Source organism: Triplophysa rosa, linkage group LG8, assembly GCF_024868665.1.
Source record: "Triplophysa rosa linkage group LG8, Trosa_1v2, whole genome shotgun sequence".
NCBI classification, from domain to species: Eukaryota; Metazoa; Chordata; class Actinopteri; order Cypriniformes; family Nemacheilidae; genus Triplophysa; species Triplophysa rosa.
Window position 1 is genome coordinate 15,401,238 of NC_079897.1, and position 19,933 is coordinate 15,421,170.

At 38.5% G+C, this 19,933-nt stretch overlaps 2 protein-coding genes across 4 annotated transcripts; both read left to right on the forward strand.

Annotated features, from left to right (window-relative positions):
- m6pr (mannose-6-phosphate receptor (cation dependent)) lies at nt 1-3,604 on the forward strand. Its single transcript, XM_057339420.1, has 7 exons — nt 1-323; nt 628-781; nt 879-1,039; nt 1,236-1,342; nt 1,476-1,606; nt 1,710-1,836; nt 1,942-3,604. Exons 2-7 carry the CDS (start codon nt 633-635, stop codon nt 2,065-2,067), a joined length of 801 nt encoding a protein of 266 aa, XP_057195403.1. The 5' UTR covers nt 1-323; nt 628-632; the 3' UTR covers nt 2,068-3,604.
- A 347-nt stretch (nt 3,605-3,951) lies between these two features.
- Nucleotides 3,952-15,102, forward strand: casp2 (caspase 2, apoptosis-related cysteine peptidase). 3 transcript variants are annotated; one of them, XM_057340764.1, is made up of 11 exons: nt 3,952-4,238; nt 4,611-4,770; nt 5,304-5,453; nt 6,102-6,177; nt 6,626-6,717; nt 6,809-6,991; nt 7,085-7,213; nt 7,295-7,385; nt 12,122-12,316; nt 12,421-12,530; nt 12,689-15,102. In XM_057340764.1, the coding sequence occupies exons 2-11, from the start codon at nt 4,618-4,620 to the stop codon at nt 12,821-12,823; spliced, it is 1,314 nt and encodes a 437-aa protein (XP_057196747.1). In that variant the 5' UTR covers nt 3,952-4,238; nt 4,611-4,617; the 3' UTR covers nt 12,824-15,102. The 3 variants fall into 3 exon arrangements, with proteins under 3 accessions (XP_057196747.1, XP_057196748.1, XP_057196749.1); XM_057340765.1 differs by having other exon boundaries at nt 12,122-12,310; XM_057340766.1 differs by having other exon boundaries at nt 12,122-12,320; nt 12,689-12,803.
- Nucleotides 15,103-19,933: the final 4,831 nt, after the last annotated feature.

Sequence of the window (19,933 nt, forward strand, 5' to 3'; positions counted from 1 at the left end):
CCGTCCGACGCTCAGTCACATGCGGCGCCTGTTTAGTTTCACTTCCGCGTTTGAACAGAAACCATCGAATCCTTTAATTAATGCGATCCGTTTAACGCGAACATACTCAGAATTTTATTTTTTCAACGTCTCAAAGTCGACACCCTGCAGATCTGTTGACGAGATGTTGTTTAGCGTTGTTTAAGGACGCTGGTGTGACAGTTTGACAGGCAGAAACTGACATCCCAAGACTCCGCGGGCACAACTAGGCAACTAGTTTACACGCATTCACTTTTATTTATTTACGGTGAACGCAGTTGTACGGTTTCTGAGCACTTTGAAAGGTATGTCTGTGCTCAACTTTTTGCATTGATTCAATTCCATGCACATTGAGGGATGGCAACTTATGCTAATTAACTAAAGTTAACGTTACTCATTATCTTTTGGCTCATTACTTACACGAACTACGTTAAAACAATTAAAAAAGTGTAGTTGTAATAAGTCATGCTAATATATTTTTAGGCATCCAGAAGTGACCTCAATATTAAGTGGCTTTAAATAAGATCAGGCCTCTGTGTTTTTATGTCTCTCTCTGTGAACATATTGGTTGCTGGTCAGGTTACTTAATGCATTGCCTTTATCCATCAGGTGTCATGTGGCTGTCAATGAGAATAATCACCCCCCTGTTCCTACTACTCGGAGGAGTGCGAGGGAAAGACAACATAGAGAAGTGCAAGCTGGTTTCAGAAAGTGAATCAGCGAAAAAAGCGCTCCGTCTACTAGAGCCTCTCACCCAAGAAAAGTACACCACATTTCTGAGTCATTCTGTCTCATGTGGATGCTGTGCTGATCTTGTTAATGTTGCAGATTGCATAACTCTCTTTATTCACCCTAAACAGCTTTACCGTGGCTGTTGAAGATGAAAAAGAAAAATATTCCTACACTTTCCGGGTGTGTGGTGATGTGGATGGACTGACAAACGCAGGCCTTGTGCAGTTGAAAGACAGTGGAACGAAGGTTCGAATTGGAAACTACAATCAAACACGAGTTATTGGAGGAAGTATGTTACATTGGAGCTTTTTTGGACACTTGGTGTATTTTTCATGTTTGATGTTTGAGTTGGGCTTTTTTCAAGCATTGTGCAACAAAATGTATTTATTAGTCATTCGCAACGGTCTTGCACATCTTACAAAACTACAGAACTTTTTCCAAGTGACAGCTTTCATAACTTATTTTTTATCCTTGGTTCTCCTTAGGTGACTGGATTCTGCTTATCTATGAAGGAGGAGAGAAATATGAGAGTCATTGCTCTAAAGAGGCCAGAAAAGCCATGATTATGATTTCCTGCAACAAAGATACTAAGGTACTAGTGCTAAAGCATTAGCGCTGTGTCAACAAAACATCTTGACCTGTCAACATCACTATAAAACAATACCTTATCATTTCAACTCGCTAACTATTTTCAGCATTGATTCCTTTGTATGTCTGTCTGTTAGGGTAAATTCTCAGTGGTATTGGAAGACAGGGAAAAGCAAGAGGACTGTTATTACTTATTTGAGCTGGACACCAGTGCAGTGTGTCCTGTAATCCCATCCAAACTCAGCGCTGGATCCATATTCCTCATTGTGTGAGTGTCTGAAAACAAAGTTACAGCAGCGTGTTCATCACATTGGTTGACCTTAGACCATTTGAGCATTTAATCACCTTCAATCTTATTTCATTGTTCATAGTGTATTCTGCTGCCTGTCTGTATATATTCTTGGTGGATTCCTCTATCAGCGACTGGTGGTTGGAGCCAAGGGAGTGGACCAGTTCCCCAACTATGCCTTTTGGTCAGAGTTCGGCAACTTGTCTGCTGTAGGTGTAATTACAAATGCACTATACAATCCCTGTTTCGTTCCCTTTGTGAAGTTTTACTGAAGTTTTTCCTGATGTTTACTTAAACTTTGTGTATCCCAACAGGATGGATGTGATTTTGTTTGTCGTTCTCGTGGTAACAGAGAAGAACCACCTACGTATAGAGGTGTGGCGACTGAACCTATTGAAGAGGAGCCGGAGGAAAGGGATGACCATTTACTCCCCATGTGACCAAATTGTAACAACCAATGAAAAATAGCTGGACAGTTATTAAGTCGTGAAACCCAAAGAGGGATGTTCATTTCAGGCGTGTTCGTTTGTGCTTCTGTTTGTTTTCGCTTTTTTTCTTTTTTTTAACCTTCCATTAGCACTTATTCTGTATTTATCCCTCAAATTGCTGATTGTCTAAAGTTGGAAATTAGTTTTCAAAAGTCCAAAGACCAGATATATTTGATGTTTATAACAGAATATCATCACCACGCAACACGGGCCCTGTTTTCATTACAAGCAAGTACTTTTTTTTAGTTTAATTAAAGCCCTTAAGTCCAGTTTTACATATGAACATGAGTTTGACAAAACTGAAAATAAGTTTTTAAGCTTTTGCTCCACCAGCCACTAGAAAAAAACTGAGATATTTGAAAACTTGTTGCTTTGATTTCTAGGTGTTTAGAAAAGTAATTGAAATTTGGTGAAAAATTATTGAACGCTATACATTCACATATGTTTTACTCCGCACATTTTTGCTTTACCATTCCAAAATTCCTGATTGTTGTTTGTTGTGAAATTTTGTGTTTTGTGAAGATACAGTGCGGTCCTCACCAGAGCACAAAACACAAAACACACCTTTCATTCTTTCAGTCTGTTACGCCCTTATTTTGAAATATTATCAGTTAAGTGGTATAAAACATTTAACTAAAATAGCAGCTTTACAGATTATTAAAACGTATGTCCTGACCAGAGAGAATCTATTATGGCACACACTGTTATTTGACAACAGTTAAGAGTTTGCAGTGAAACTAAATGTGACTGTACTTTACATTATAAATGTTATGTTAATATGATTTTTTTGCTGGTGTCAGCTTTTATACAGTATATTTACACTGTAAATCCTTACTGGAAACCACAGGACAAAATTTCAAACTGATAGAGCCGCAGTATATTTTTCTGTTAAAGCTTCATCATTTTTTGTGTGTTTTACTGCACTGAATCTTGGAGCTTGATTGTGATTTTAGTGAAGTTACTTATACACTACACTCTTAAACAAAGGTGTTTCATGATGCCATATAGAAGAACCTACATTTTCCAGAATTGTTCTGTTTTAAGTTACATTAGACTATAAAAAAGTAAGAACCTGAGTGAATGATTCTTCTATGGCATCGCTGTGAAGAACCATTTGTAGCACCTTCCTTTTAAGCATGTATACTGTGAGACTTCATTGTTTATACCTAAACAGCCCTGATTTTAAGGCATAGATTATAGCCTTATTTAAGAAATCAGAAGGATCAGAGCTGAAACGGTTATACATCTAAGCCATACAGGATGCTGTATTTTTGTGTATCATTGGAGAGTTGGTCTACTGTAATGCAAGCACTTCTCAGAGTGGCAATGTTCTGGAATTATGACACCCTGATGACTCCAAACTACTTCATTTTATGAGAGACAGGCCTGTGCAGAAGAATGACTTTCCTGTTTTTACTGCTTGTTCTTTTAAACTTAAGTGTAAAAATAACACTGTAAGTACATATAAATAAAGTTTGGTTACTAATACGTCTTTGAAAACATTTCCAGCACAACGTTTACTAGAGTTGCAAGAGGTAATGCTAATAGAACTCTGGTGAAATAGACACCAGATACATGATTATCACATGAGATAAATGTGTTATCATGTGCACAAATAACAATAATTATATAAATATTTAAATATGATTAAATTATGTCAAATGCAGGGGTTTAATTTTAATATTTTAAGTATAAACGATGTGTGTGTTACAAGTTTCAAATTTCAAATGAAATGGGATGAACATAGATACGCCCCTATTCGTGGGCGGACAATCGTGCGATAGGCTATACATCACGTCAATCATCTTCACACGCGTGTCCATTGGCTGCTGAACTCCACGATCGCCCGCGGAAGTTTGTACAGAGACAGTCGTTGTAGTGTCAGTTATTAAAATACTCTCCATTTTCCAAACGATTTCTCCAGAAGTCCGCGTGTATCCTCACCCACGACGACGACCGAGAATATTTTAAAAGGATAAATTCTGCGATAATGATAACAAAGCTCGCATGAACTGCTAACACATGACAGCTAACAGTGTCGTGTAGCTCGATATTGTTTTTAATTTCTATATTCTTATCGGTTGTCAGCCTCATAACCAGTCTCGGGAAGGAACGAAAACTAGGTATGAGTTGAAGTGTAGTAGCTGACCTGCTTTTAATCATGAATTTGGTTTCGTGAGTGTAAATTATTGACAGGTGTCTCTTTTGTTGTGATTAGCATGCTAAGCTAACAGCAGCGCGAGTTGATGTCACACAGCCCCTCACCTGTAGTTCGCTGTAGTATTGAGGACGATAAGAATGAATAGTCTAAAAACAATTTTATATATAAAACGAATATTAAGTATACTAATAATTGTTGTAATATACCTGTTATATTTTTAATAGTTGATAACTGTCATGTTTTTGAAAAATAATATGCATACAGGGACCTAGTAGGTTTGGTGACTAATATGGCTGTCTTTTCTTTCGTCTTGAACCTGCATGCAAACTCAAAGGTTGATCATGTTGGGAGAGTGTGGAATGAAAGAGAGGGAGAGACTGGCCCTCAGGAGAAACTCGGTCACTCTCTGTAAAGAGATGGTGGTGGATGATCTGCTGGTTCAGTGTCTGCAGAGAGATGAAGTTCTTACAGACAACATGGCAGAGACCATTATGGTATGCAAACCTGTATTATCGAGTTATTTTATAGCACTATGATATATTTATAGTGCAATAATGTTGCTAAATATTAGTAGTTGTTCATTTGTAATGATCCATATTGATTTTGCACATTTGCTGCACTCATTTAAAGTGATAGCTCACCCAAAAATGAAAATCCTGTCATTATTTGCTTACCCTCATGTTGTTCCAAACGTGTATAAATTAGTTTGTTCTGCTGACCACAAAGAAATATATTTAGAAGAATGTAACGAAACAGATCTCCCCCTTCCCATTTACTGTAATCGTAGGGAAAATAAATGCTATGGGAGTCAATGGGGGATGAGATCTGTTTAGTTACTGACATTCTTCCAAATATCTTCCTTTGTGTTAAGCAGAACAAAGAAATTTTAGCAGCCAGCTTACATTAAAGTAAATTAGTACACTTTTAAACGTATTCCAGGTGAATAAAGTGTAAAGTTCTTTGAGGGTGTGTTGTTGGCTACTTTGATGTAACGCAATTATCTATTACTTCCGTTTGTGTCATTCAGGCTCAGACAACATCCCAGAGCAAGAGCTGTCATCTGTTGGCTCTTTTGCCTAAACGTGGCCCTCGGGCATTTCACAGCTTCTGCGCCGCTCTTAGTGAAACAGAGCAACATCACCTCAGCCGATTGCTCATGCAGTTCGCAGAGAAAGATGTGAGTTGGCACTTATACTTAAATCACGATCACACCCAGTTACACTGACTCGACAGGTTTCTTTATGTACAGATTTGTAGGAATCACCTGCCTGGAAGAGGCCAGCTAACGTGTCCTATCACAGTTAAGCACATCTCATGAGAGCAGGAGAACCAGGGCAGAGATACATATAGGCTTTACTGAATCGAGACACTTTGTAGATTCCTTTTCTAAATCTTTATCTTCTAATGCAGCTGTTTATGCTTTATGCACTTACTATAAAAAGAATACATTTGGCTGAAATCAGGCATGTAAGGTAAGTTATTTCTGATGAAACACGCGGGACCTTTAGACAATAAGAGATGAATGGAGGTGTGGGGTGATATGTATGAGCACACAGGACACATGAAATCGACCCACCCACCGAGATCAGAGATGGGTCTGTGAAATAGAGACATAGAGTGGTACTAAAGAGGGAGTTAAAGACCTGTTACGTCCATATAGTGCACCAGATCACCACACCCAAACAGCAGTGATTCTTTTCACCAAAACCAAACAGACAAGTACAGACTCTCCCCTTAAACAATAGAAAACAAACAGACTTCAGCTTTCAGTATGGTGCACATGCAGTAATTTTGTGTATGTGTTTTAATTTTTTTGTTTGCATAGAAAAGGTATTCTGAGCCTTCGCTAAGTCTTCCAACCCAGGAATGTGTGACACCTCCGAAAAGAGCCCGAACTCATGGTGAGGTGTCATTTGTGTACATGTGCAGAAGACTTTTAAAAGGGACATTTCACACAAAAAAGATAATTCTGTCATAATTTACTCATGCTCAAGTTGTTCCAAACCTGTATTAATTTGTTTGTTGTGATGAACACAGAAAGATATTTGGAAGAATGCTTAACCAAACCGTTCTTGGCCACCATTGACTAGCTTAGTAGGCAAAATTACAATGGTAGTCAAAATGGCCCCAGATCGGTTTGCTTTCCTACATTCTTCAAAATGTCTTCTTTTGTGTTCATCATAACAAAGAAATTTAAACAGATTTGGAACAAGTAAATGAAGACAGAATTTTCTTTTTATGGTGAACTGTCCCTTTAATGCCACCTCGAATTACTAAAGTAAAAAAAAACATTGTTAAGCTGTAAATCATTGCAGATCTCAGCAAAATGTGGTTGATTTTGTGTTTCAGAATCCATGGAGATGTGTTTGGATGCAGATTGCCCCATCACCACAGCTGTACTCCCTTGCACACCTGAATTCTATGAATCTCGCAAATCACAGGTACAGGCACACAAACCCTCTTTAAATCGTGTACTTACTTGAATACACACACACTGCGAAACATCTATGCAAATGTATCCTGTTTTCCCAGGCTTACCCGATGCGCTCCAGTCCCCGAGGTCTGGCCCTGGTTCTGAGCAACGTGAGGTTTGACTCACGTTTAAACCCAGATCTGGATGTCCGTAGGGGAGGAGAGGTGGATGAGGAGGTTCTAAGAAGGCTTTTTACAGAGCTGGACTTCACAGTCAGTCTGCGCAAGGACCTCACAGCAGAGGTGAGAAAGATGCATGGAAGCATCAGGTTGTTTCATGAAGCAAATTATATATTTGCTAGGTTAAGAATTTGTTGATTTTCGGTGTTTTTTCAGGCAATGCGCCTGTGCATAGAGCAGTTCGCCCAGCGTCAGGAACATGCAGAGTACGACTGCTGCGTTGTGTGTCTGCTGTCTCACGGTATTGAAGGATCAATCTACGGCACTGACGGACAGCTTCTGATGGTACGCACAGTCTGAGTTTTGAATTCAATCTGTAACGTCTGCTCACTATGAGAGTTTCAACACTTTCTCTGTGTTTCTCAGTTGGACTGGGTGTTTGAGGTATTTGATAACGCCCGGTGCCCTCTGCTACAGAACAAGCCAAAGATGTTTTTCATTCAGGCCTGTCGAGGAGGTGAGAGAAGTTAAATATTTATTAAATGGCTCTCTTGAGTATTTGATTCAGAAGTTTTTTTTCTCCAGGAGCAGATCATAAGTGGTGACTGGTGACACGCATGAATAGAATAATTGATGGTGGACTGTTGAATTCTTGAAAAATAATGAACACCCCGGGGTTATACATTGATGTCTATGAACTCAGTGGTCCAGAGTCAATTCTTCTGCTTATATCTTGGTTGCAAGTATCGCATACTATACAGTGCACATTAAAATAGTAATGCTGGCTTGTGCATTTTACATATTAAGTAACAAGATATTGTTAACAACAAGGCGTCTGTGTGCATGGGTCACTCTCTGCTTTCAAAAGATATTAAACTTAAAGGGCTAGTTCACTCAAAAATGAAATTTCTGTCATCATTTACTCACCCTCAGGTTGTTTCAAACCTATATAAACGTCTTTCTTCTGTTAAACACAAAGAAAGATATTTGTAAGTATGTTAGCCATTTTCAGTTCTGTGACATCATCCACCACCACAGTAGGGAAAAAAATGGTATCTTTTTTGTTCTGTTGAACACAAAGTGAGATATTTTGAAGAATTTAGGAAAACAAACAGTTCTGGGGCACCTTTGACTACCATTTCATTTTTTCCTACTATGGTAGTCAATGATGTCACAGAATTGAAAATTGCTAACATTCTTCCAAATATATTTCGCTGTGTTCATCAGAACAAAGTAATTCATACAGGTATGAAATGACATGAGGCTGAGTGAATGATGACAGAAATTTCATTTTTGGGTGAACTATCCCTTTAATTTAGGATAACATAGAAATATTTGCTTTGGTTGATTATTTTGTTGCTGTGGTTCATTTGTAATATCAGGACGTATGGTTAGGCTAAATAACTAAAGTAATTTGGAAAATAATGTAACATTTTAGCACAACTATCAGTCAACAATTAGAATCAAACATTTAACAGCTAAATAACACCTTTTTCATAAAGATAAAATCTGTGTTATTTAACCCTTATGCGGTCTTCGTTTGGGGTGTACACTCATGGTCTTTGGGGTCGCTAGAGACCCCAGGCAACAAAGTGTAATTTTGTAACAAAATAATTGTTTTTCTTTGAACAAATGTAATTTTACTCTGTTTATTAATGTTTTTACTCCACATTTGTGCAGTAAAAAATACATCTACATACATGTAGAGCAACTTAAAGTGCTTTATAATATATGTAAAAACAGAAATAGAGTATAGTTTAAACAAAGATTTACAAAAGCAAAATATACATGCAAGTAGCAGAATAAAGGGATATAATAATATAATGTTATGTACATATAGAGGTGGGTGGAATGGCCAAAAATCTATTTCATGGAATGAGTAATTTTATTTCACGGTAACGATATATTTCATGAAACAATCTCCCATTATAATTCTATATTTTATACCTCATTTTTCTTAGATTGATTTAACAAATTTATTTATTACAGTTCATTTAAATGCTCACCATAGTTAAAATGTAGGCAAGTTATGAAAATGTACTAAAGATATCAAATTAAGTTCTGATAATCAGATGTATTATTTATTCATATTTATCTTCTGGCTATATCATATGTATACAGTAGGAAGATAGACAACATATATAACAATAAAGTATGAATATGCACAAACAATGAGAGTACAGTATATGACTAGTGTTATAAACTGGTGTTCATGGGGTCTGTACTGTAGGTCTTTATCGCTCTTCACTCTCTATTAGATGAGCAATTTTAGTGTGTTGCGACTCGTCTTTAGGTTTGTTTATTCTCGGGCTTGTTTTTGCACTGCGAGTCTCTGGTGACTCCTCACGCGTCTCCCAAAACGAGGTAGAAGCGCGTCACATCAAAGCGCTCATGCGCTCGCTAGCATCATCGCGCATTTCAACGTAAGTTTCACCTTGGCTCGCCTGAAGTTAAACTTTATAAAACTATTAACAGCTTTTCAAAACAACCTTACTTCTGAAATACGTGTTGAGAATGAACTTTTTTAAATGCTGGTGCAGATCCCTGCACGAGCACTGCGGGTGAGAGAAGCGCCGGACTGGAGCGGATCACTAAACTACAGACTGAAAGAAGGTCAAAAGAATGTTTGATATGTTCATTTGTTACGGGTGGATTAATTCATTAGTTTTTTCCAGAATAGCGCCTAATTTGCAGAGCGCCGAGTTAACCACGCCTACTTATTTACATTCCGCGGAATACACGGAATAGAAAAATCTCTTACGGTTGACATTTTGTTTCGCGGTAACAGAATATTCTGTCATTCCGCCCAGCCCTATGTACATATATTGGAAACATCAGGTCAGGGCAGATTCATTGTTTTCTCTTTTGTTATGACAGGCAGACACATATTGTGCAGCTAACCAGTGTTAATTTTGACAGCAAATTTTGATTTAGTTTTAGTCATAGTCTTTTGATGAAAATGCAATTTAGTTTTAGTCACATTTTAGTCATCCCCATCATTTTAGTTTTAGTCTAGTTTTAGTCGACGAAATATGAAAAACATTTTAGTCGAATAAATATACATTATATTTAGTCTACTAAAATCTAAATGGTTTAAATCATTTACTTGGTGTAATTAAATGTTCCATACAAAGATTCAACTGTTTTGACATAATTTACTTCACCTTAGAATGAAATTAAACCAGGTCATTACCTTTATTTTTCAGAAAAGTTCAGTAACTAGATTTGCATTGTTGGAACACAGAATATTAGACCATTAACGACATGTTCCAGTTCATTCAATCCCATTTGACTCAATTGACTTGTTAAGTAGGGCGTGTTCATTCAACCAATGAAACGCTCTGACAGGGCTCACACTCAAAGGCTATTGGCTCATGGCATGTCTCTTTGAAGAAAGAGCTGCACTGTCTTTGCCTGATACAGCAATGAATGAGAAATAGCTTTCATATAAATTGTATTACATTTCTTTAGTCATGCAAACATGTTACATACTTGGTTCGAATGTACAGTTTGACTCACTTCATCACTTCTATAATCAGTAGAGGACAGCGCTGGTTTCTTTTTGCTGACTTCATGTTGCATTTCACGTTATGCAGCAGCTCGTGTTAAGTTAACATAGGCATATAAAAACACTTGAGCTTCCTTTGTAATGTGTTTTGGGGTAACTCGCCTGCAGTCGCGCTTCAAGTTTGCGGCGTTTTACCGGCGATCGTGAAGGAAAATAAGACGCTTTGTAACCCGCGTGGAGACACAGAATACATGTGTGTGCTTCCCCTTCTCCCAGAGACTTCTCTATACCGTTTATATGAGATAAGCACATGCGCGCAAACTGATGTCCGCCAGGTGGGACAAGAATATTTTCGTCTCGTTTTTATTAGTTGACGAAAATGTCAGTATATTTTTATTACAAATTTAGTTATCATGCATTCATTTTTATTTAGTTATCGTCTCGTTTTCGTCAGTGAAAACATGTCGTTAACGAATACTTTTCATCGTAGTTTTCATCAACGAAATTAACACTGCAGCTAACACACAGCAGTCCTTGTGTTCTCCTAACAGATGCGCCAGTTTCTCATCATTTGACAGACTTTCAAACGTCTGGTGTATGGACTTGATTTTTCCATAAAACATTGTCCGTATGTCCGTGTATTTTGTGCATTCTGTTAGGAAGTGTCCGTATCAATGTTGTTGAGATCACAGTGTGGACACAGTCTCTGGTCATTGTCACTGTGTACAGATAGTCTGCCGTACTGTATTCTCTTTTAAGGGCCAAATAACATTGCTTTTTACTTTGTTGTTTTGTTTGGGTTTCCCAATGAGTGATATAGTTTTGTATCATTTGTGTTGTAATTTGGTTGAGTCTGATTTTGTCAGTATTGTTGTGGTTGAGAGCATCAGTAGATGTTAGGAATGAAACATCAGGACTGAAGCTCTGGACCAGCTGACAGAGAGGATACATTTCTTTGCTCATCTCGTGGTCTTTCAGGGCTTTAGAATGATACGAGTGAGGGTCACTGTGTTTGAGATGCTTCCAGAATTTGATTGCCCTTTTTTCTATCTTTAGGATTAGTGTATATTTGCCTAATTCTGCCCTGCATGCATTGTTTGTTGTGTGCCGGTGCACTTCTAAGAGATTTGTACAGAATTCTGTATGCAGGCTCTCAATTGGATGTTTTTCCAATTTAGTAAAATCTTGATTTGGATTTGTCAGCGGACCCCACTTCACTTCCATAGAGGGCAATCGGTTCAATTATTGATTCTAATATTTTCAGCCAAATTCTAATTGGGATTTGGCTCTCTCTCTTATTGGGATCTCTCTCTCTCTGTGTGCATTTTTTTTGCATTGTTGGAAGTGTGCCACTTAATTTCGGTCTGTGTGTTATGCTTTGTTTCTGATTTTGAGAATGAATTTTGTCCATTTTCTAAGTGGGGTGTCCAGAGACCCCCAAGACCATGAGTGTGACATAAAATCAAGATGATGTTCCATGTTTTTTATTTGTAGATCTTGAAAGTGTTGACCGCTGTACAAAGTCTCATGCCATTCGGACAAAGATAAAACATTTTTTTTTTAACAAACGTCATTTGCGGGTCGAAAAGACCCCGAAGACCACATAAGGGTTAAGAAAAATAATGCATAATACAGTTTGTTGGCAAATAAATTTTAACTTATTTGCTATTAGCTTCCTTATGTTGGTTAAGTGATGGTTATGTAGGTGTCAAATATATAGGTGTGTTATTTTCTTCCTGCTTCAGATGAGATGGACAACGGTGTGGATCAGTTGGATGGCCACGAAAGGACTCAATCGCCAGGCTGTGAACAGAGGGATGCTGGGAGAGAGGAGGAGAGAGATGCCAAAGAGAGAGAGGCGAAAGACAGAGAGAGACTGAGAGTCAAACTGCCCCAGAGATCAGATATGGTCTGCGGCTTTGCCACCCTCAAAGGTTTCAGTGTGTAAATTTTGATGTTTATTCTTCTAAGGAATTTCATTATCAGTCCATCATACGTGACTTGATGAACAGTACAGATTAATGATGATGTGTGTGTGTTTCAGGCACCGCTGCAATGAGAAACACCAAGAAAGGATCCTGGTTCATTCAGGAACTCAACAAAGCCATCAGACAAAGAGCCAATGAGACACACATGTCTGACATACTCGTGCAGGTAAGACACTTTGGTGTTATTAGGGTCAACTGATTACAACTGCTTTGTCTCGAATTTTATTGATGTGCATTCACATGATGCCAGTGGCTCGTCCAATCAGATTTTAGAGCTGGAACTGCGCACATATAACGGGTTAATATGTCTGTTCTTTTCTGTAGGTGAATGGTGAGATTAAATGCAGAGAGGGATACGCACCTGGTTCAGCTCATCACCGCTGTAAAGAGATGTCGGAGTTCACCAGCTCCCTCTGTAAAGACCTCTACCTCTTCCCTAAGTACTGCCCCAACAACTAACACACACACGTACTCCACAAGGAGTCGTCACTTCTGCCTATACAACTGATTATTATGCAGTGGCAGGGAGCCCAGCGGCCACACTTGCACATCCGTCACCCGCCCTGCGCAAACACATAGTGATGTCAATCGAATCAGATTCCATATGGCATTCATGTGCCTCAGCACAATAACAGGCGCATTAGAAGGCCTGTGTTCAGGATGCATTCAGACCGTGCATAAATGCACACGCTCTCCAAATTGGTATTTCTTTGAATGAAATTAGTCGGCAAGTATGTGTGAAAAAATATATCCGTTTTTATTTTTTTATGATTTTAAACTGGGGTTTGGGGTTCATAAGAAATCTTACAACTTTTGTATTCAAGGCATTTTTAAATTCAGCCGCCATAAGCCGACGAGATTTTTATTGATATTCCTTAATTACATAGATTTATTTTTGTCTACTTGTCTGTTTTCTTTGTACAGTTTGTTTTATAAGTGTTCATGTGTTTAGTTATTGTGGAGCCTTTACAGCCAAACCACAACCGTCATAAAGACACCATTTAACAAACACACACATACAGGTCTATGCATTCATGTGCATACTGTCATTGTGCCAGTACCTTACTGAACCCTTCCTCATTTTGTCAGCCATGTGATTTGCCTAGATAATAGGTGCTATCTGAAAGCGTTTGCTTTTTAAACTGAAGCTCACTCACCTTTTTGCCTGGTGTTTTTACTGCAACAGTGACATTACATTTGTAGTATAACAATATTTAGCTCTTATGTTCGTCGTGGCAGCTGTTTTTGACTACTAAGGTTTTCTGAAGCCTTAGTGGAACTATGCTTAACCTTTAACATTCCTTGCTCATCCTCATTGCTTTGCTTGGCTCAAAATAGGTCATTCAGATTGCTATTCATACATGAATACTTTTATTTTGCATAGCAACATATTTAATCATTCTAAAAATATTTGTGCAATTCCAAAAACTTCCAGATTTGCATTCCAAATGCAGTTTCCACTTGGGGACCTTATTCACTCTACTTTCAAAATGTATATATTCTCGTCAGTTTTTGTAGTTATTCCATGTATATATGCAGCAGTTTTTTTTGCATATTTTCTTGCACATTTCTTTTTCACTTTACAGTGAAGTCCCGTTAATGGAGGCTGAAATTATGCTTTGTCTTAAAACACCATCGGGTGGCAGTAGAAAGCTACTCGTCAGTTACCATTTGCCACATAAAGGTTCAAATGTTTGGACATACACAGTCTTCCTGTTCTGCACCGCATTATTCCTCTTGGGCATGCAGACTGTACATTTGTGTATGCTGGTTTTCCTCTGAGTGTTTCTTCCTTATCCAGTTGGCATTTGTTTTAGATCAAAGGTCACAGCCTTTGACCTTTTGACACGGCTATGGCATCTCTCCAGCTCTCTTCTACATTTCACACTTGACACCTTTAACATGAGTTATCGTTCAATGATTGATTTGCTTTGTTGAGGGTGAAATGCTTTCACGTGTTGCTTTTTGATGTTTAAACTAATGTTTTTTGGAAGAATAATACGGGCATGAATTGAATGTTGTTTTGGTCTAACCTTAACATCTTAAGTATGAAAATATGAAGCTGGTGAAAAACCACTTTTAATTGTAAATGTACCTTCTTAACCCAAACTCTGTGCCATGATGATTCCAGATGGTATTTAAAAAGGTATCTAAGGTATTTCAAGAAGGTATTTAAACGAATGACCTGAATATGTTATTTTTTAAATAACCATATTATTTTAAAAGCATAAATGTGGGAAATTAAAATTTGTATACCAGAGAAGTTTATAATTTTAGCCATAGTGTTTTTTATGAGCAGTATTTCTCTTTCCATTTGCGCCAGAGTATATTCTCCAAATCAATAGATTAACACCAGTAAAACAAAGCTGAAATCATAAAACAAAAACAAACTGTATTTATGGATATGTATTTCTCAGGCTATGTGTATCTAGTGTTGAATATGTGTGGTAATGGTAATAAAAATGTAATAATTCTATAAATTCCCTACTTAGTGTTTAAACGCACAATGCACAGAGAAGCATGTTCACCTATGTATTGTACTGTATATAAAAGCTGTACGTCTGGTTTAATGTCTCCAGCCTAATTGTACCCAACTGTAAATGGATTGAGTTGTTATTCACTGCCCAGTCATCTGTACTACTAATCAGCTATGAAGGTGCTTCAATCAACTATAGGGAAACTGCCATTTTTGTATTTTTCTATTTCAAAAGCAGCCATGTAATAAAAAATACTGTTCTGAAGAACTAGTGATTTTGAGTTTTTTTATTATTTTAGTGTTTTTACTGTTAGTATGTTTAAAAAAAAAGTTTAACCAAAGAAATGAAAATCAACTTTAGATATAATTTACACAAATTGAAATATTATTCTTCATCGACGGCCATTATGTATCTCTTTAGTGTAACTAAACAAAATTGACTTTGCTTAGTTATCCTTATTGGTATTTACTAGTGATGCACCGATACTAGATTTCTCCACCGACAGCCGATTATTACAGTTTATACAGATGCTGAAGATTAAATGAATATTTCTTAACTTTCTGAATGTTATTAATTCATATAAGGACTATTAACATTGAACATCAAACTGGTGATGTTTCTTAACATTTTATACATGCATACAGTAGCAAGACAAATTATGTGAAACTTTTGGAATTTCATTGTTTTCTGAATATTTTTGTCATAAAATGTGATCTGATCTTCATCTAAGTCAAGGGTATTGACAAACATAATGTGTCTAAAAATAATAACACAAAAAATCTGATCTTTCATGTCTTTATTGAACACACTCATTCAACATGGCAGTGGAAAAAGTAAGTGAACCCTTAGAATTAATAACTGGTTGACCCCCTTGGCAACAATAACCTCAACCAGGTGCTTCCTGTAGCTGTGGATCAGACCTGCACATCGTTGAGGAGGAATTTTAGCCCATTCTTTCTGGCAGAACTGCTTTAGCTGTCATATTCTTTGGGCGTCTCATGTGTATGGCCTCTTCAAGTCAATCCATAGCATCTCTATTGGGTTGAGGTCTGGGCTCTGACTTGGCCACTCCAAAAGGTGGATTTTGTTTTTCCTGAAGCCATTCTGTTGTGGACTTGCTCCGGTGTTTTGGGTCGTTGTCCTGTTGCATCACCCACAGTTTCAGCTGACGTACAGACATTCTCACATTATCCTGAAGAATTGTCTGATATACTTGGGAATTTATCTTCCCCTCAATGATTCCAAGCTGGCCAGGCCCTGATGCAGCAAAGCAGGCCCAAATCATGATGTTTCCTCCACCATACTTTACAGTTGGGATGATGTTTTCATGATGATATGCCGTGCCCTTTCTACGCCAGATGTAGTGCTGTGTGTTTTTCCAAATAGTTCAATCTTAGCTTCATCAGTCCACCAAACATTTTGCCAATACCGCTGTGGAGTGTCAATGTGCTCTTTTGCAAACTTCAGGCGTGCAGCAATGTTCTTTTTAGTAAGCAGTGGCTTCCTTCGTGGTATCCTGCCGTGGATACCCTGCTTGTTCAGTGTTTTACGTATTGTAGACTCATGAACAGAGATGTTAGCAAGTTCCAATGATGCCTTCAAATCTTTGGCTGTCATTTGGGGTTGTTTCTTTACCTCATTGATGGGTCTTTGTTGTGCTCTTGGTGTCATTTGACTGGGCGCCCACTTCTTGGTAGAGTAGCAACAGTCCCAAAGTGTCTCCATTTGTAGATTGTTTGCCTAACTGTAGACTGGTGAATTTCTAAAGTCTTTGAAATAACTTTGTAACCCTTGAATGTTATGTTCTGTATCCTAGTATTGAGATGTTTAGTATTAGATGTCTGTCACCCTCTCTCTCCCTCTGTTTCTCAGAGTTGTCCTCGGCCTCCGTGGTGATGCATTTTTATCCGAGCGCTCGGGTTTCTCTTTCCCACTGTTGCTCCAGGAACGACTGTCATTGTGGTGATCCCATAACACCTGGCTGCCAACCTGTTAGCGGTTTGTGTTGTAGTCCCCGGTTGTTGCAAATATAAATCTGGGATGATTGCTAGAATCACATTATTTATTTTTATGCTTTTGGTTTCCCATCGAGATTCTCCGAGGATGTTGAGAGAACAATTCATTTTCAGTCCTAGTTGTGGTATAAAAAGAGACCACCTCCACAATCCTTTCCAGAGCCCATATCTCCACGCTAAGCCGTGAGGGATCATATTTATCATATGCGCTCAGTCTCGGTTCTGCAGAGCTTTTGCCCATCCAGCATGTCACATCAGTGACCTCCCTGTGGGTTAATGTCTGTAAACATTTCAGGCAGCACAAGTCATTTAAGATGGAGAGAAAGTTGGCAGAGGCTTTACATATTCATCTGCCTGTTAATCAGACTTGTGGTTGAATTGCAGCAGGAATGTGTTGTATTTTAAGACCGGGGCATCTAGGTTTCCTCGCCGCCGAAGTAAATGCTGTTGTATTGAGTCACGTTGCTCCCATCTACCTCCTTCCAGAACTCCTCTTCGCTCATGTTACAGGGGCGCCCCCCGGGGGTGGGGGGGGTGGGGGGGGTTGTTGCCCTGTCAAAAAAACACCCACGCTGGCCAGAAGGAACAAAAACAAGAAGAGGTGGAAGCAAAACGGAAATCGGGTTGGGAGGGGCTCTGGCTCGGGGAGGCGTGTTGCCGCTAGTGATGGCTGCTAGTGTGGATGTTGCTAATGTGAGATGAGGTGGTATTAGCCGGGTGTCATGGCTAAGAAAAAGCCAACAGATCTGGTCTTGCATTATCTTTTAACACAAAACAGACTTTGCTTGCTTACTCTCATCTGTTTCAGTCAATCTCTTTTGCTTTTTTGTATTTGTGCTCTCCATCAATGGAAAGGTATTACTCCATTTTTATGTGGTTCATGGATTACTCAACACGTATTTGTAGTGATTTTACTACTATTACTTCCCCGCATATCTTGATAGTGTGTGTGTATGTTTTATGTTTAATTTACACGTTTCTGTGGAGACATAACAATGTTGTCTTTATGGGAATGGTAACCGTGCACTATAAAAAATGCAGCGTTATTTTTTTCCCATCGTTGGGTCCAAAATGAATCCAGAAAATGTTCATATTTGACCCAACAAAGTGTGAAAACAACCCAGCATGTTGGACTCAAACTTTTTTCAAGTGTAATCTCGTTTTACATGGACTTTTAAAAATAATTTTCCATTAATAAATGATTGGAAATGTTATAGAAAATGATTGTTCAAAATTGTCAGGAAGCCTTTTTTTGTCTTTTTTTCAGTTACTAATATAACTTATGCCAAGTTCTATTAGTTATGGGGTGGTCGCACTACACCTTTCATCCCATTAACTTCCATTCATACGCATGTGAATACTAAACAATGCAAGCTTGTGTGAAGAAGCATTCCAATTTATTTTCATGTAGAATCAATGATTTAGTGTATATTTAAAATTTTAAATATAGTGTAAATTTTGAGCTTATATCATTAATTACGCTATATCGGTATATTGCAAATGAACAAAAACTGTAGAAATTTTCACACTTTTAAAAATGATTTTCCAATTGTGACTAGAAATTTCTGTAGCACAGGGAAGGTGGGATGAAGCGATGATGGGTGACTACGCCTGGAACTTGTGATTTCTGCGTACGAGTAATAAATACCGAAATGTGTGAAAATATATATATCTTTTTTTGTGAGTACATGTAAAAAAAAATTATGTGATTTTCGTATTCAGCGTGTTAAACTTAATAAAGAAACAGTAAAAATTAAAGCGAAAAAAAAGTTAAAAAGTTTTATTGTGTAATAGCCGTATCACACAATCCCGTTTCGCACAATAGTAACAAAAGCAACAAAGCGAGCATGATGGAATCCGTGACGTGTGGATAAAAACCTTAAAGCCTTGGTACGTGATGTCCCATCCAGTTGCCGCCCATATGAACAGGGGTCTCTGTAAAAATTTTGCATGCTGAAATTCATTCTGTGGCGCCAAGTTTCCACATTTTTTTTGTAGTATTCAGCTATCAAAACTATGATATTTTGATGAGAACCATAGTTACCATTGCCATTTTTCATTAAGGTTATGAATACCGTGCCCGTTTGATCGGCCTGTACGTTTGCGGTGTGTTTTGCACTGTGTACATTCAATTCAATTCAATTTTATTTATATAGCGCTTTTCACAATGTGCATTGTTCCAAAGCAGCTTTACAGGAGCAAATAAGAAAAACACAGAAAGGTAAAACACAGCACAGTGCATGGTGTTTATAGACCAAGCAAGATCATTATAATAAATAATATCTAATAAATAAATGAATAAATAAATAAATAAATGCAGTCTCCCGGTGAGCAAGCCAACACTGCACTGCTCTGCTGTGGCGAGGAACCCAAACTCCAATGATGAATAATGGAGAGAAAAAAAACTCGGGAGAAACCAGGCTCAGCCGGGAGGGCCAGATCTCCTCTGACGTGTCATAGCTGCACTCAGTGACCCCGACCAAAGCCACCGAGCAACGTCCACGAAGAACAGGGAGAGCCCACGAGCCGCGACCCAGGAAGCCCCACCCGCCGAAACCGTGCAGGTCCAACCCGGTCCCATTCCGTGGTCAACAACAGACAACAGAGGGACAACCAGGGAAAAGTAGTAATGGCATAATTAACTTTATTCCTCTGTTGTCCGACATCGACCACAAAACAAGACCAACCAGACCAGACCCACACAGTCCCAACAAATGAAACGCCCCGAACCACAACCAACAAGCCCCCCCACTCCCTACAACACCCACCCAGCTACCTCCAATCAAAGTCACTGAGTGCAGCCATAACTTCAAACTGCTGTCGTGTGATGTAAGTTTAGCATTAAATACCAAGTATTGTAAATTTAGCATTTATGTGACAGGTAGTCCGTCTTTGCTCTCGGTTGGGGATGGAATTGTCTGAGCTGGGCCGGCCAGATGGTCGCCTTTTTCTTGGGTGGTGATGGAATTGCCTTGGATGGAGCTGGATGGTCAGTCAGTCCGCAGGCTCTCGCAGGAGGATGGCACGGGATTTTCAGATGTAGCTGGCGTAATCTCTAGTTGTGGATGGGCATATGA

What these genes read in the sequence shown, in the direction of transcription:
- m6pr (XM_057339420.1), top strand. Translation starts at nt 633, where the DNA reads ATGTGGCTGTCAATGAGAATAATCACCCCCCTGTTCCTACTACTCGGA. An exon ending in GAGCCTCTCACCCAAGAAAA is followed by an intron (nt 782 to 878) that starts GTACACCACATT and finishes CACCCTAAACAG; the next exon opens with CTTTACCGTGGCTGTTGAAG. An exon ending in GGATCCATATTCCTCATTGT is followed by an intron (nt 1,607 to 1,709) that starts GTGAGTGTCTGA and finishes CATTGTTCATAG; the next exon opens with TGTATTCTGCTGCCTGTCTG.
- casp2 (XM_057340764.1), top strand. Translation starts at nt 4,618, where the DNA reads ATGTTGGGAGAGTGTGGAATGAAAGAGAGGGAGAGACTGGCCCTCAGG. An exon ending in CTGACGGACAGCTTCTGATG is followed by an intron (nt 7,214 to 7,294) that starts GTACGCACAGTC and finishes TGTGTTTCTCAG; the next exon opens with TTGGACTGGGTGTTTGAGGT. An exon ending in TGCCACCCTCAAAGGTTTCA is followed by an intron (nt 12,317 to 12,420) that starts GTGTGTAAATTT and finishes TGTGTGTTTCAG; the next exon opens with GCACCGCTGCAATGAGAAAC.